At 48.8% G+C, this 16405-nt stretch overlaps 2 protein-coding genes and 1 pseudogene across 3 annotated transcripts; all 3 read left to right on the top strand.

Annotated features, from left to right (window-relative positions):
• The first annotated feature begins 1094 nt into the window (after window positions 1-1094).
• On the top strand, window positions 1095-9713 carry LOC123055233 (endonuclease MutS2-like; annotated as a pseudogene).
• On the top strand, window positions 4914-5577 carry LOC123055232 (uncharacterized). Its single transcript, XM_044479220.1, has one exon. It carries the CDS (start codon window positions 5044-5046, stop codon window positions 5575-5577), a length of 534 nt encoding a protein of 177 aa, XP_044335155.1. The 5' UTR covers window positions 4914-5043.
• Window positions 9714-9993: 280 nt separating the features above from the next.
• LOC123055231 (MLO-like protein 14) lies at window positions 9994-16106 on the top strand. 2 transcript variants are annotated; one of them, XM_044479219.1, is made up of 15 exons: window positions 9994-10134; window positions 12340-12397; window positions 12499-12746; window positions 12829-12945; window positions 13051-13111; window positions 13670-13767; window positions 13891-13965; window positions 14135-14220; window positions 14331-14380; window positions 14466-14506; window positions 14597-14761; window positions 14872-14907; window positions 15008-15075; window positions 15170-15230; window positions 15396-16106. In XM_044479219.1, exons 1-15 carry the CDS (start codon window positions 9994-9996, stop codon window positions 15912-15914), a joined length of 1824 nt encoding a protein of 607 aa, XP_044335154.1. In that variant the 3' UTR covers window positions 15915-16106. The 2 variants fall into 2 exon arrangements, with proteins under 2 accessions (XP_044335154.1, XP_044335153.1); XM_044479218.1 differs by lacking the exon at window positions 9994-10134 and adding an exon at window positions 10967-11873.
• The last annotated feature ends 299 nt before the right edge of the window (window positions 16107-16405 follow it).

Raw genomic sequence — 16405 nt, 5'->3', positions numbered from 1 at the left:
CTCCTCCGCCCGCCTTCCATCGTACACTGTCGACCTCAGTACCAACACACGTTCACCGACTCGCAGTCCCCGCAGCTCATCCTAGGAGCTCGGTCACTGTTTGACGGAATGCCTCCCTTAAGCTCGACAGCGACCACCAACGAGGTGATGGTGAACATGATCCATAGTGCGACCACGAGGACGGACAAGTCGAGGACGACACCTCGCCACAGCCAAAGCAAGAGACGCCAACAGACACCTAGCAGCTAGAGTGTGACGTGCCCGATGCGAACGGAAAGAGTGCTGAATTTAGCATAAACATTGCTAGTTGTACGAATTTGCGTTGCACTTTCATATCATTTTTGTATTTATTTAGAAGTAATTCGTCGATATCGTGCAAGTACAAAATGCTAACAACTCCTCCCAAAAAAGTACAAAAAATGTACTCAAACGGGCCCAAATAGCGAGGCAACGTCAGATTTTTAGGCAAGACAAAGCATTAATGGCAAGTTGTGTTTATTGAGGATGACAAATTTAGTTGGCCAACATGACAAATCCGCCCCAATTCATTTATTGCCGGGAAAAATTGCCGTGCTTGAAGACTAAAGTTGCCATTCTCATGTAATACAAATTGTCATGAAAACCATTTGCTTTGTCATGTCTAAAAACTTGATGGAGTAGATATTTCGTAAAGAAATGGATTATTTAACCATTTGGGTTGGGTGAATGTGGCCGCACGAGTCGTCGCTTCTCATAAAAAAAAGAAGAAGCCTCCAAGTACCGGCAAAGGGGCAACCAATGAAGAGCCGTCACATGAGCTCCACCCGCACCAGAATCTCCCATTTATTTTCCTTGGAATAGAATAGAATCTCGTGTGCCTTTTTTTGACGCTTGCTTAGGAAAAGATTCCAAATCCCCGTGGGCCCCGGCCACTTGGAGGGATCCAGCCAGCCACCACCCAGCAACGACGTACCCGAACAAACTCTGCCCCCACGCTCGTCCCAGATCACCGTCCACTGGACCCTTCTCACCGCCTCCCGAGGCCCGCAGGAATCCCGGCCCTCGCAGGTCCAGTGCACCGCGTGCACGGAGCGGTGCCCCTGGCGGGTGATGCCCCCGCGCGTCCGCATCAGCCGCGCACGCAAGTCGCCTTGGCCTTGGCCAGTGGTGGCCGCGCACGGGACCGAGGCGCACGCACGCAGACGCAGACGGGGACGGGACTCTCGCCGCTGCACGCAGACGCAGACGCGGAGGAGGAGAGGGAGCGATGGCGGCTGGGACGGGCAGGGTGCTGCCGCTGCTGGCCGTGGCGGCGGCGCTCGCGGCCGCGCTCCTCTACACCGCGCCCTTCTCCAAGGTCCAGCCGTTCATTCTCGGCGGCGACCGACCGACGCCTCTCTCTCGAATCTGCGGTGGTTTGGTTTTACGGGGACTGACGGAGGAGCCTGTTTGTTGTTGCGCGCGCGCAGAGCCTGGGCGGCGAAGGGTGCAGCCTGCTCCCGCACGGCCACTTCTGGATCGCCAGCCAGCGGGTCGTCGCGCTCGGCCGCGTCGGCCCCGCCGCAGGTATGGCACTCCTTCCATCCCGCCTCCATCGCCGCGAGCGTTCACCCCCGTTCCATCGATACGTGATGGAAATGCGCGAGAAAAAGTCAAACTGAGGTGTGATTTGTGCGCGTGCAGTTGAGGTGAAGGAAGGTCTGATCAACGCCATCGCCGTCGGGGACTACCGGAGCTTCGTGCTCCGCCGCCCGCTCGTCGACTACGGGGACGCCGTCATCATGCCCGGCCTCATCGACGTGTAAGCCAAACAAACTGTCACTGAATGAATTACTGTCTCTGAAAAAAAAAATTACTATCTCTGAAGATAATTACTCGCCTTGGGTTTCATGGTGGCCTTGTCCTTTCAGGCACGCGCATCTCGACGAGCCTGGACGGGAGGAGTGGGAGGGGTTCTCCACCGGCACAAGAGCCGCCGCCGCAGGTGCGCATTCTTTATGATTTGAGTTCAGAGTTCAGACTGTGTCTGTCTGTGCTAATCAGGAGCAACCTGAACCTGATATGCTAAGTAACTACAGTATCATTTCCCTCTTAAGTTAACAAACGTATATAGCAAGCGACATTACTGCCTCTTCTAACATTGGATTAAGACCGATTTAGCAATTAAGTAGATGTATTCTCTTGCTCCGCAGTTCCGCAAATTGATTCCTCCATTTTCAGGTGGCATAACCACTTTGGTGGACATGCCTCTCAACAGCTTCCCTTCCACGGTCTCTGAAGAAACTCTCAAACTCAAGGTTCAGACTGTTTCCTTGTTGTACGTTTCAGTAGTTACATGATTGCTCCCACCTCCCAGCTTTTTCTGCAACTAACACTGATAATACTTGCATGCTTGATTATCAGGTGGATGCAGCTCGGGATAAGCTGTATGTCGATGTCGGTAAGTGGCAAGATTCAGTATCATGGCAAACTAGCAATGTCAAGAGTCAGAACACTGAATTTATCTTATCTACCATATCCATAGAATTTCAGCATTTTGGTTTTATTTTCTGAACAGTAATGCTCCATCTGAATCTGTTTCATAACTGGCTTGCTTGCTCTTCCTATATAGGGTTTTGGGGAGGCCTTGTACCTGAGAACGCCTTAAACCCAAGCAAATTGGAGAGCCTGCTAAATGCAGGGGTGTTAGGACTTAAGGTTTGTTTCTCAACAAGTAATACAGGCTCAATCATTTCCTATCAAAGCATGCATACACTAGAAGGAGAAACTAACTGTATTTTTCTGTTCTAGTCTTTTATGTGCCCCTCTGGCATCAACGACTTCCCCATGACAAATTCAAGTCACATCGAGGTGCGCTGCTTTCTTAACTCTGCCATATTAAACTTGGCCTCGGCAAGAATTTCACACTTCTACTTATGGAGTCCCTAAACTAGTTCATCGTCCCGTTTTCGCACTATAGGAGGGCCTCGTTACATTGGCAAAGTACAAAAGGCCCTTACTTATCCACGCAGAACGCATACCGGATGTGTCGAGCGATGAGGAGCTTGATGGCGAATTAGATCCTCGATCATACGCAACATACCTGAAGTCTAGAACTCCAGCATGGTAATTTACATTTTGCCGAAATGTAATTGGTAACCACGCTCTATGAGCTGGAGAGTGCCACGTGTTTTCTTTTGACTGAACAATTCAGAGTGAATGGATTACAGAGGTTCACTAATTAATTCTAGGATCTCCTATACCCAGGGAGGAATCAGCCGTTAGAGATTTGAAACGTGCCATGAAGGACACCGAGGTGGGAGGCCGGTCAGAAGGAGCTCATCTTCACATTGTTCATCTCTCAGATTCAAAAACTACCCTCGACCTTCTGAAGGTGCGACGACATACTAGTTTACCCTCCATTTTCCCCGGTTCTCTTGGCCGGTGCATCACCGACAAGTTTTGCGCTTGCAGGATGCAAAACACAGCGGCGCAAAAGTCACTATAGAAACCTGTCCTCACTACCTCGCATTTTCGGCCGAGGAAGTCGCAGATGGGGACACTCGTTTCAAGTGCTCTCCTCCCATACGTGACGCCGCCAACAAGGAAGACCTCTGGGAAGCTCTGCTTGTATGCCATCTTCTATCCTTCCCGATTCCGACTCGCTGCAACCTGTGATCAACAGTTCCAACTAGGCTAACTTTTGCATGAACGAATGCTAGGATGGACACATTGACATGCTCAGCTCGGACCACTCACCGTCAACTCCTGATCTCAAGCTAATGGAGGAAGGCAACTTCATGAAGGCATGGGGAGGTATCTCGTCTCTGCAGGTTAGTTTGGTTCAACTGTTTGTGTAAGCGTGCACATTTTTCAGCAGAGTCATATTGCCAAACTACTGCATACGTACATACAGAACTGATGAGAATTCACTGTGTTTTTTTCACAAATTGCTGCAGTTTGTGCTCCCTGTAACATGGTCACATGGGAAAAAGTACGGCATCACTCTGAATCAGCTAGCCTCGTGGTGGAGCGAGAAGCCCGCCGAGCTTGCGGGGCAGAAGAATAAGGTAAGCAGTGCATCTTAGCACACAGAGAACGGGGGAGTTCACTCTTCCACTATCTTCTGAAAGAACAATAAAACAGAGACAGTACATAGCATATTTACATTTTCGAAAAGCAATGTTGGTTTCAAATGATCGGATTGAAATCATCAAACTCAAGAGCTCCATCGCTTGTTTTGCGCAGGGGTCTATTCTGCCGGGGTACCACGCTGACATCGTTGTGTGGAAACCCGAGGCGCAGTTCCATCTCGACGACACTCATGCCGTATACCACAAGCACCGGGTTCGCTTCCCGACTCCAAAAAACCATGAAACTTTACACTGCTCCAACAGTCCTACAATTCAAACCAAACCCATACTCATTTCACACTTCGTTTGCAGAACATCTCGGCTTACCTAGGGAAGGAGCTATCGGGCAAGGTCCTGTCGACTTTCGTGAGGGGGAACCTGGTTTTCGCCGAAGGGAGGCACGCCGGGGCTGCCTGCGGCGCCACCATCCTCGCCAAGTAAAACTGTAGAGCTACCCGCTGATTTCTAGCGTATATGATCGTGTGCGCTATGTAGTATGTATGTATAATTGGATCCAGTGCATGCATCAATTCCCCTCCATTGTGTATACCCACCCATTCATTGGACAGCACCAGTGTAGGTTATTTCTCTGAATTATTAAGATGTACTAGTTCTGAACTTCTGAGTTGTGATAATATCTATGAGAGGAGTGTGAATTATTCTGCTACTCTTATAACTTCCCGACGAATTTTCAGCTGTAAAAAAAAGCCTTCCTGGATTATCCAGACACTCTGTTTTTGTACTGTGTACGAATTTGCAGAGGCTCAGGCACAATGCAATGTTTGCGCGTAAACGAAGGGAGAAGGCGTATTTCTCCTGTACGTTAAGCCCTCAATGAAGCGGTATGGGGTTTTTGGATAAGGCTGGCTGAACGCGGCCGCGTGTTCCAACTCCCACCTCCGTCTCCGGCGGGAAGCGGAGACCTCCCGCTCCGACTACCATTCCGGCGGCCATGGCCACCGCCGCCGCCGCCGTCTCTAACCTCTCCCTCCGCCTCCCATCGGCACTCCCCTTTACGGTTTCCTTCCCCACCCGCCTCTCGCGCATTCCACACGCTCCGCTGCGACGCCTTCGGACGGCCTCCTCGCGAACCCTAGCAGCGCCCGCCACGTCGGAAGTCCCGGAGGCAGAGGAGCTGCGGTTGGAGGCGGAGTCCGCGCTGGAATGGGGCGGCGTGTGCGCGCGGCTGGCCGACTTCGCCGCCACCGCCGCGGGCCGCGCCGCCTGCGGGGAGGGCCGGGTCCCCGTCGGTCAGAGCCGGGAGGAGAGCGAGCGGCTGCTCGAGCAGACCGCAGCCGCGTCGCTGCTCTCGGCGCCGCTGGATTTCGGCGGCGTCGGCGACGTGTCCGCGGTCGTCGCCGCGGCCGCCCGTGGCCGGCTGCTCGCCGTGCGGGAGATATGCGGCGTCGGGGGCAGCCTCCGGGCCGCGCGCGGGGTGTTCGACCAAGTGAAGAGCCTCGCCGAGGAGATGCCAGATGGGAGGTAATGGGATTGGTTCAGCTTAACTGTTGTGGAAATGTAATCGAGCTAGAATGTAGTGATTTGGTTGAAATGCAACATTTTCTTTGTATAAAATCTCCCTGGTTCCATTTCATCAGACACAAAACCCACCAACCCCAGTAGGTTCAGCGCAAAGCAGTTTTGGAACACTGAAACACAACATCGATGAACTCGAATCAGTGTAGCTCATAAGGTTTCTTTGTGCAAGTGACATGCAGTTTTGGGCTAAAATTCTGAATGCAGATCCCTGTTTGGACTATATCCAGTTAGCAAATCATCTTGATGAACGATTTTCTGTATGTAGGGAATATTGAAACACAACATTGTTGAATTCGAATCAGTGTAGTTTCAGCTTGTAGCTCAGAAGGTTTGTTTGTGCAATTGCACACAATTTGTGGCTAAGATTTTGAATGCAGTGCCCCGTTTGGACCATATCCAGTTATGCAACTCAGCTTGGGTTGTACAGTATTATTTTTACCGGTGGCATCTTAAGACATTTTGTTGGTTCATCCTCTGCAGGTACACCTCTCTTCTGGATATATTGCAGGGCTGCGACTTCTTGACAGAACTTGTAAAAATGATCGAGTTCTGCCTTGACTCCAATCTCTCCATGGTTCTTGATCGGGCCAGCGAAAGACTAGGAACGATCCGCAAGGAAAGGAGGATGAATGCCGAGATGCTAGAATCCCTGTTGAGAGATACGTCCGTGAAGATTTTCCAGGCAGGCGGGGCTGATAGCCCTGTGGTCACTAAGCGCCGCTCTAGAATGTGCGTTGGTGTTAAAGCTTCACACAAGCATTTGGTGCCTGGTGGAATTGTTCTGAGTTCCAGTGGCTCTGGCGCGACCTACTTTATGGAGCCAAGGGACGCCGTCAAGCTGAACAACACTGAAGTAAAACTCTCGGGCGATGAGAGAGCCGAGGAGTTGGCAGTATTGGGCTTGCTAACTTCAAGAATAGCAGATTCCCGAACGAAGATCAGGCATTTGATGGGGAAAATACTGGAGCTGGACCTGGCTTGTGCTAGAGGTTCATATGCCCTATGGATAAATGGCGTGAGGCCTGCCTTCAGTGACAGGGATAACAGCAGTGAATCGGACCCAAGTAGCGCATATTCAGTATTTATTGAAGGCATTCGACATCCTTTGCTCCTAGAACAGTCCCTTGGCATTGCAGAAGAATCGGCCACCACTGAAGCAACTGAAGTGGGGCAACAACAGCTATCTGAAGACCACCCTGTCCCTTCAATGCCTGTTCCATTGGACATGCATGTGAAGAATGATACTAGGATAGTTGTGATCTCCGGACCTAACACCGGAGGCAAAACTGCTACTATGAAGACCTTGGGATTGGCCTCTCTTATGTCAAAAGCTGGAATGTTCTTCCCGGCCAAAGGAAGGCCTAGGCTTCCATGGTTTGATCAGGTTCTTGCAGACATTGGTGACCACCAGGTAGTCTCTGTCTTTTGAAGAGAGTTTCTCTAACCACTTGCGGGACAAATATGCTTATTGATGCAAACTGTTTTCTGGATTGAAGTCTCTGGAGAATAGCCTCTCTACCTTCAGCGGGAACATATCACGTCTTCGCAAGATTGCACAAGTTGTATCAACAGATTCTCTTGTTCTTATTGATGAGATTGGCAGCGGTACTGACCCATCCGAAGGTGTATCCCTTTCAACTAGCATTTTGAAGTATCTTGCTAGTAGACTAAACTTGGCTGTCGTGACAACCCATTATGCTGATCTAAGCCGTCTTAAAGCTGTTGATGATCGATTTGAGAATGCTGCAATGGAATTTTGTTTGGAAACTCTGAAACCAACATACCGAGTATTATGGGGAAGTACCGGTAATTCAAATGCATTGAGCATTGCAAAGTCAATTGGCTTTGATCAGAAAGTACTTGATCGTGCACAAGAATGGGTTGAGAAACTATTGCCTGACAAACAAAAGGAACGCCAAGGTTTACTTTACGGCTCTCTGCTGGATGAAAGAAACCTTCTGGAGTCCCAGGCAAATGAAGTAGCATCTGTTCTTTCAGAGGTTGAGGATCTTTACAATGAGGTACATCTCTTTACTGTTATTATCTTGTTTGACATTTCCACAGTAGTGATTCTCATACTTTAAGTTGAAACCTCACTTGATAATAATCTGATTTTGAAGATTCGCTTAGAAGCTGATGGGCTAGATAGCCGAGTAGCTGCTTTGAAGGCAAAAGAGTCTCAAAAGGTGCAACAAGAGTTGAAGTCTGTAAAGTCTCAGATGGACCTTCTAATCAAGAACTTTGAAGTTCAACTTAAGAATTCGAAACTTGAACAGTACAACTCAATAATGAGGAAAGCAGAATCTGCGACCGCCTCATTGGCTGCTGCTCACCAGCCAACTGAGTTTGCTGTCAGCGACGGCGAAAACAAGAGTTTATATGTTCCTCAAATTGGCGACAAAGTGTATGTTGAAGGACTGGGAGGCGGGAGTATGGCCACTGTTGTTGAGATACTCAGTGAAGATGGGAGCTGTATGGTTCAGTATGGAAAAATAAAGGTCCGGGCCAAGAATAACAAGATGAAGTTGGCCCAGAGAGACACGAAGGAAACATCGGCTTCTTCCTCGGCACAAGGAAAGGTGCGCTTTGCATCCGCTCTATAATAGATTGTCCAGCTGCTTTTATTTTGGTTTTACTCATCATTTGGCATGCAACATGATAAACCTGTTTGAAATGTCGGAAACCTAGTGTAGCCACTGACATAACTTACATCATATATTTCGTCAACATAACTGTGGTCAAGGACCAATGGTGTCCCTTTGACTGCTGTGTCCTTGATAAAATGTACGTTTCAAATGATATTTTGCTGAGGTTCTCACTGGCATCTAAGTTCTTCTCAGACCCTATTCAAATATCTGTAGGCTCAGTTGGGTAAAGCAGGTCTCGTTAACACTCATCAATAGTCCCATCATGTGCTGTTGTGCATAGAAACATGGTGTATTCAATGCTGGTTCGTTCTATCCGTTTCAGAAAATCTGCGCTGCTAGGCTAGCACATCCAGTTTCTCCGAAGGACGGACTCAACTTTAGGTTTGCATATATCGTTCCTTTCCATCGAGTTGGGTCGTCGGACGCCCCATTAGACGACTGGTATCATGTGTTCCCCAGCCAACTGGCCATTATCTTTTGAGCCACGCACGCACGTACGCACTGATGGCATATCCACCATCCTGCTTTATGTCGGTACGCTCCCCGTCCCACACGTGGCATGTTAGCATGTCAATCTTGGGAGGGAAACGGAGTTAGCTCGAGCCCTACAGGATGCATTGAATCTGACATTGCTGGTACTATTGATGATTCCGGCTTTAGTTCGGGTAGATGCAGTGTGGAGCAAGCTAGGCTGGACTGGGCACACATTGGTCCATGCAAAGCTAGACCGGTGGATGTGGATCCATGCATGCACCTTAATTAACTGAACTCCCATCATATATCATGTAGGCGGCGTATGATTGGTTGTATGGTCAACGTTGTCTATTATCTATCACCAAGCCTTGGTTCTTCAATCTTGCCCTGATATCACCAGGCCCTGTTCTGCCATGTTGATGTTTTACGTCTACGGTGTGGCAATTTGGCAGGGATCTCGAGCACAGAAGCGGTCTCCAGCGGGCACGGCGCAGACCGGCAGCGTCTCCTTTGCCCCGGCGGTGCAGACGTCGAGGAACACGGTGGACCTGCGGGGGATGCGTGTCGGCGAGGCGTCTCACGAGCTGGAGATGGCCATCGACGGGTGCAGGCCGTACCAGGTCCTGTTCGTGGTCCACGGCATGGGCACCGGCGCGGTGAAGGAGTGCGCGCTGGACGTGCTCCGGAGCCATCCCCGGGTGGTGAGGATCGAGGACGAGAGCCCGCTCAACTACGGCTGCACCGTCGCCTACATCGAGTGAATGAAGTTACAAATCGATGGCGGCGGCACTGCTGACTGCTCCACTCCGTACCTTACAGCAGCGACAGCTATACATCACAGTTCACAGATGACACACAAGCAAGAGAGTTCTCCTGCGTTTTGTAGAGAAAAGTAAAACACACAACAGAGTTGGAACTACGTACAGAAGAAAAAAGGAAATTACGCAACAGAGTTTCTCAATGCGAAACTGTTGTTTACATCAGAAGATATCCATCCACGCGGTGGGGGTGGAATTGAGCCGGGCCTGGTGACATGGGAGGAAGAGGGTGTTGGAGGGACACGGGTGGTGGTGGCCCAGCCGGAGGCAGGGATTAATGTAATGGGCACTGGTGCTGGTTGATTCTGGTGGATATACGACGGCGCCATTCAAGTTTGCCCTACAGAATCAAAATCGAACTAGATGCAGATTGGTGGGTAGGTTCATGCGTGCACATGCGCATCAGTGCGCTTCTCTGGAGCGATGCATGGGCACACGGATTCTTTTTGTATGCCGAGGTCTCATCTTTCATCGGTTTCGCTACTACTCACCAGTGCTGCCAGGGGCTATGTTTCATTCGCACACAGTGCATCACGTGAGGACGGACTGCACAAGAACAAAGAGGTAAGATCACTCGCGGTCAACGCCTAACCAGCGCCTCCACGGCTGTCTGCTGATGATAACATTAAACTCCGTTTCTTTAAACCACAATATACATCCGATGCCAGATTTTTAGCTTTGGGGTTGGCTAGGCCTCAGTCGACCGAGATTTAATCACAGATATACCATGGGTTAAGACTTGAGATCCAGATTTAGCAAGACTGTCACGTCGTATCCTGATTGGATGCAAGGCAATTAGTCGCTGCCGCATGGCAATTTTCAGTTTGGAACATGGCAAATCTTACACAAGAGCATGACGCAATTTATACTATGTTTTCGCGTGCCAAGCCTGGACGTTTAGCTGGCAGTCTCTAAAAATCTGGTGTCAGATTTTTAATACTAACCATTTTTATAGGATTTTCCGTAAATAATTTTTTTCTTGATTTGATAGGCGTGAGAAGGAAGTTGACCGTGCGCGTTTATTTAGCCCATCAAATCCGGGCCAAATTCCGGGAGCACGCACGTACGCGCGCACACCTACACACGTAGGCCGGCGGGGCGGGGTGGGGTGGGGTTGCACAACGCCTTTGAATTGATAGCCTCGTCCTCGCTCTGATATAAGCGGGGGAGAAAAAGGGTTTATAGTTAATTAAGTCTCCAACCGCCGCACCGGACGCGCACGTAGGCTGTGTCCATCGGCACATGCAGCGACGCTGACCGGCCGGAGCCCACCCCCCGCCGGCCCCGCGTGGCAGCCGGAGCACGTCAGCGTCTACGTAGCTACGCGAGCGAGTCATGTGCCTGCCAGCCTCCCGCGCCCCCCTCGTGCTCCTGTCAGAGCTCTCTGTACCTGTACTTGCAGAAGCAGCGAGGAAAGAAGGCAGCCCCACCCCCGAATCTTCTTCCCTTCCCCCCGCACCATCTCATTTGTTTAACGCCCAATCAGCGGCTAATGATTCATTCCATTCCAATCCATGCGATGCGAGCGAGCGAGGTCTGTGAGATGCCAAGAAGATTAGTAGTACCACTACGCTAGGTGACAGTCGAGACCCCCTTTCAATCTGCTGGCATTTAGCTGCTTCCACCGATCCATCTTCTTCTTCTTCTTCTTCTTCTTCCTGTGGCAGCATTTTGTTGTTTCTCCCCTCTCTTCTGCTTCCTCCTCCCATCTTCTTATTCTTCTTCCTCCCGCACTCACTGTTGACGCCATTCTCCTGCTCTGCTCAGGCTCTGAGCCGGGCTCCCAAAGGAGACCCATCCGCTCCTGCTCTTGCTCCGCATTCCCTCCACACCCCACTCCTGCTCCTCTTCTTCTCCCGCCGTCCGCTGGGGAGAAGCGAGCAGCAGCCTAGATATAGGCGCCGTGGCCGCCACGGCCGAGACAGACACAGGGCCAGAGAGAGAAAGACCAAGGGGGGATATCATATTGCTGCTCCTCCTCCAAGATCTCCATCCCCTTTCGAGCTCCCCGCCGGGTCCTCCCTGACTGGTGAGCAATGCGGCGGCGCGCGCCGGGTCTGGGAGAGGAATAGGAGGCGTCGGCGTTGGTCTTGGTCTTGGTTTCGCTCGCGCGGGACAGCAGGAAGTGGGACCAAGAAGAAAGCGGGGGCAACATGGCCGGCGGCGAGGGCTCCAGCGCGGCGGGCGGGACGGGGGAGATGCGGTCGCTGGCGCTCACGCCCACCTGGTCCGTCGCCACCGTGCTCACGCTCCTCGTCGCCGCCTCGCTCATCGTCGAGCGCTCCATCCACCGCCTCAGCAACGTCAGTCTCTCTCTCTGCAATTTTTTCCTGTCCTTTTCTTTCCTTTTTCACCAAACACCAAACAGTTGGTCTCAAGTGTTCCGAATAACAACTCAAACGGACCCCTCGTTTTTTCTCTGCTACGGGATTTTGTCCTTTACTTTCTTCTAGAAAAGGGAACGAAATCCCTATCAGGAGTAACTCTTTTCCTAGTACTGTACTGTGTGTGCGCACACCGAATTCCAAACATAAGTGAGCAAAAAGTTGTGCAGGCACGACCTCTGCATGATTCCACTCTTCATAAGCTTTTCTAGTAGTACAACCTTGTTACTGAATGAAAATTCAAATATTAATTTTCTTGTTCATTATCACTGAGTTCCTAGCACCGTACTGCATGCGCACTGAATCCCAAACATAAATCGCTCGATTTTAAGTTTTCTCACCATCACTTGGTGGGCTAATTCACGGTGTTCTTGTGCTTCTTCAGTGGCTGAAGAAGACTCACCGGAACCCGCTCCACAAGGCAATGGAGAAGATGAAAGAAGGTACCTGCCCATCTGCTGTTCCTTTGTTTGTCCTCTCTTCTCATTTCTCTTCTCTGAATGCCCTGAAATGTTAGCTAATGGTTTGCTCTGTTTTGCTGTAGAAATGATGTTGCTCGGCTTCATATCCCTGCTTTTAGCGGCGACGTCGAGGATGATCTCCGGTATCTGCATCGACTCCAAGTACTACAACAGCAGGTTCTCCCCGTGCAACAAAGAAGAGGCTGAGCAGTCATTGAGCACCGAGCACGACCTGACTCGCAAGCGCAACCACATAATCGATGCCATTCTGCATCGTTCTCTCAGGAGGAACCTTAAGGCGCAGTCCCATCAGGTGGAGAGCTGCCACGAGGTGTGTCTGCAAAGCTTCCTTGGAATGGCTAAACTTGTCTGGGAATCCTTTCGGTGACTGAGGAAGCTCATTTCGGTTGCAGGGCTTCGAGTCGTTTGTTTCACATGAGGGTCTGGAGCAGCTCCACCGCTTCATATTTGTCATGGCGGTAACCCATGTGACCTACAGTTGCTTGACGATGTTGCTAGCTATACTCAAGGTTTTCCCCCATTATCATGTGGATTAACCGTTTTCACCTTCGTTTGTTATATTTAGAAGATGGGCATGAATGTGGGCTTGATGCCTATTCGTTGGATGTTGGCAGGTCCATACATGGAGAAAATGGGAAGATGAAGCATTTAGAGATAATCACGAATCTTTTTCCCGTAAGTGTACTTATCTTTACCCCCATCATCTTTCAGAAGAAAGGACATAATACAACGTTGAAACACATCTGCGAAAGCCTTTTTCAGTATGATGCAAAGAAGATATGTGAGCTTCTAAAAGTGAGAAAGCATAATTTAAACAGAAGCAATTCTGAATGCATAACTTAACAGAAGCAATTGAGGACGATGAAATCAGTATAAGTTTCTTATATGGTCCCATCGAAATAGCAGATCCTGAGATAATATGTGTTACATGGTTTGGTTAGGAAGATTTTAAGCACGTCTTCTATGCTTGCTTTAGCAGTTCCTCTTGTCCGAATTTTGCAACCATGTTAATTCCTCTAAATATTATTTTGTGATCATATTTGTTTTATTTTCCTACTAAACAAATGTTTTCAAAATCTAGGTAGGAAAAACCTTCTGATGCAACAAATACACCGTTGTTTTACTTCTGTAACTGTAGCAAACAATATCCTGGTGTTATTGGTGCCACTGTATACTTAGCCATGTTGATGTTAACCTCCATCTGATGGTTCCTCTTCTAATTTGCCTGAACAGAGATTGCGTATGCATCAGCAACTAGAAGGCAACCACCAGCACTTACCAAATCCTCTTCATTCAGATTTTGGAGTCAAAATAATGCGGTCATGTGGGTGGTATGTTGAGGAAAATAATTCTTGTTGCTTATCTTAGGCATAAATTTCTCCTTTCATGTATAGAGCTACTGTAATTTCACTGTTATAGGCACCACTTAAGATTCTTGTTGTGCCATTGTACAGTTTTGCTTCCTTGCTCAATTTGGTCAATCTGTTGTTCGAGCTGACTACCTTATCCTTCGCAAGGGTTTTATAATGGTAAGATAGATATCCTGGGCCATCTTGGATAGAAAATGATGTATCTATCGGGCAGACTCTGTTTATTTGTTTTGCTGAGCTTATACCTTATGAGAAAGGCATACTGTAGTTACACTGAACTTGGTATTTATTAGTCACACACTCGTGCTCGACTTGTTAATAATTTCAGAACCACAATCTTGCACCAACGTACGACTTCCACACTTACATGATACGCTCAATGGAAGAGGAGTTTGAGAAGATTGTTGGAGTGAGGTTAGCTTGTCTGCATGCTTGCCTGCTTATGAATATTAACTGTGCTCTGTTTTAGTATTTTATTCTTGCATTGGAGAAATCTTATCAGCTAACTCGATCCTTTGATGCAGTGGAGTGCTGTGGGGCTTCGTTGTTGCTTTCATGCTATTTAATGTTGATGGTAAACTTTGAACTACTTTTCTTCCAGCGATATATTTCTGCTTCCTCGTTTATCTAACGTCAGACATGGTTTGATTTTGTCGCAGGATCTAACCTGTACTTTTGGATAGCCATCCTCCCTGTTGCTGTAAGTCGCAGCCTGCTTCTTGTATATTCTGTAATGTAGGTAGTTTCACTCAAATTTTGATGTTCTCAACTGGATTCAAATGCTCCATAGCTTGTTCTTCTAGTCGGTGCGAAACTGCAGCATATAATAGCGATTTTAACATCAGAGGGTGCAAAGCTGACTGCATTTGGACCAAGGATAAAGCCACGCGATGATCTCTTTTGGTTCAAGAAACCAAAGTTTCTCCTGTGGCTGATTCACTTTGTTCTCTTCCAGGTAATTACCTGCAATGCTTGTTAATGTGCTAAAATGACACTCCCTCTGGTTCGAAACAAATAAAGCACAAACCTAAACTTATGCATGCCCTGGTTTAAAAATTTCTGCAGAATGCATTCGAGCTGGCCTCTTTCTTCTGGTTCTGGGTACCACTTCTTACTTGCCTACTGTTAACAATATATATTTATCGGAAATTCAGTTACAAGTGGCATGAGGAGTTAACATACCTATATCCTTGTGCTGCAGTGGCAATTTGGTTATGAGTCATGCTTCATCAAAAACCACCTACTGGTTTACTGCCGCCTTGTATTGGGGTAAGCAGTCTGTAGAAGCTACTACTTAGTTTCTCGTTGTTCCATTAATTTTCTCGTGTTCGTCATTATGACAAGCCACAATCTATAATTTCAGGTTTGCCGGACAGTTTCTCTGCAGTTACAGTACGTTGCCTGTTTATGCGCTTGTCACACAGGTAACAATTTGTTTATTCACATGACATGCCACAGCAACATTTTAATGTAGTTTAATAAATCATCAAGATCCCATTATGCATTTGGGGATGCATATGTTCCACGTTCACATCTGCTGTTTTTCGGCAAAAAATACGGCTAATACACTGTTGCTGGTACGACAACAGATGGGATCAAAGTACAAGGCTGCCCTGATCCCCAACAGGATCAGAGAAACCATGCACGGGTGGGGCAAGGACACAAGGAAGAAGAGGAAGAAGCGGCGCGGCGATGATTCCACCATTCGTACGGAGACCAGCACTGTGTGCTCCCTCGACTACGAGGACGAAGACGACGACGGCCATGGCCATTCCGATGATGCCACGACACCCAGGTTGCCGCCATACCTGAAGATCGAGCTACGGCCAATGCGGGGCGGCGGTGGCATTCCTACACCAGGCATGCCGAGCCACCAGCTTCCGACCGGCGGCAGCAACTGGACCCCCGGCGGCAGCTCCCAGCACGCTCTGCTCCAGCGACAGGGCTCGGCCTCAGCCTCCGCGCCGTCGTCACCGCCACCGAGCAGCCAGGGCCGCGGCGTCGTAAGGTCGGCGTCGATGCCGGGGATCGCTGCCGTGGCAACGATAGCCTCGACGATAGGCCTTAGCACCCCGCCGACTCGGCTCAGCGATGATGCCCATGCATAGGAGGACACTGGACTTATTTGTGTTACTGTAGGATGATGATGGCTGATGACGACTGAGGAGAGATAATGATAGGATCATATCATAGATGAGAGAAATATATACTACTTCATTTTGTGGTCATATAAGAAAAGATGGTGTATAGTGTTACATACATGGTCATATATACTAGTGCGTGTCATCAGAACTTAGAGACGACGGTTTGGTTTAAAGGAATTTCAAAGGAATTTATAGAGGAAAGTTAATCCCAGCGTCAGCATTGATCTTCACAATATCTGCCCATGATGAAATCCATTTAGTATTTACTTGGTTTCTTCTTTCTCCTGGAAGCTTCATGATGAAGGCCAAGGGTGGATGGTGGGCTACCAAGATTTTTGTGAAAGCTTTATGCAGCACCCTAATCTGCTTACACCTGCTGCCCTGACATTTTATTTACAAAAATATTTTTCTTGAGCGATCGAACATCTTCTAAAAATTATTAATATTGTTCCTTT

The sequence above is a fragment of the Triticum aestivum genome, chromosome 2D (genome assembly GCF_018294505.1).
Source record: "Triticum aestivum cultivar Chinese Spring chromosome 2D, IWGSC CS RefSeq v2.1, whole genome shotgun sequence".
Taxonomy (NCBI): Eukaryota; Viridiplantae; Streptophyta; class Magnoliopsida; order Poales; family Poaceae; genus Triticum; species Triticum aestivum.
The sequence above is the reverse complement of the archived record's forward strand: the minus strand, read 5'-3'. Positions and strand labels throughout refer to the sequence as shown.

Coding starts and splice junctions, on each gene's coding strand:
- LOC123055232 (XM_044479220.1), top strand. CDS start 5,044: ATGGCCACCGCCGCCGCCGCCGTCTCTAACCTCTCCCTCCGCCTCCCA.
- LOC123055231 (XM_044479218.1), top strand. CDS start 11,724: ATGGCCGGCGGCGAGGGCTCCAGCGCGGCGGGCGGGACGGGGGAGATG. Junction 11,874..12,339: donor CCATCCACCGCCTCAGCAAC/GTCAGTCTCTCT, acceptor GTGCTTCTTCAG/TGGCTGAAGAAGACTCACCG. Junction 14,762..14,871: donor TTCACTTTGTTCTCTTCCAG/GTAATTACCTGC, acceptor AAATTTCTGCAG/AATGCATTCGAGCTGGCCTC.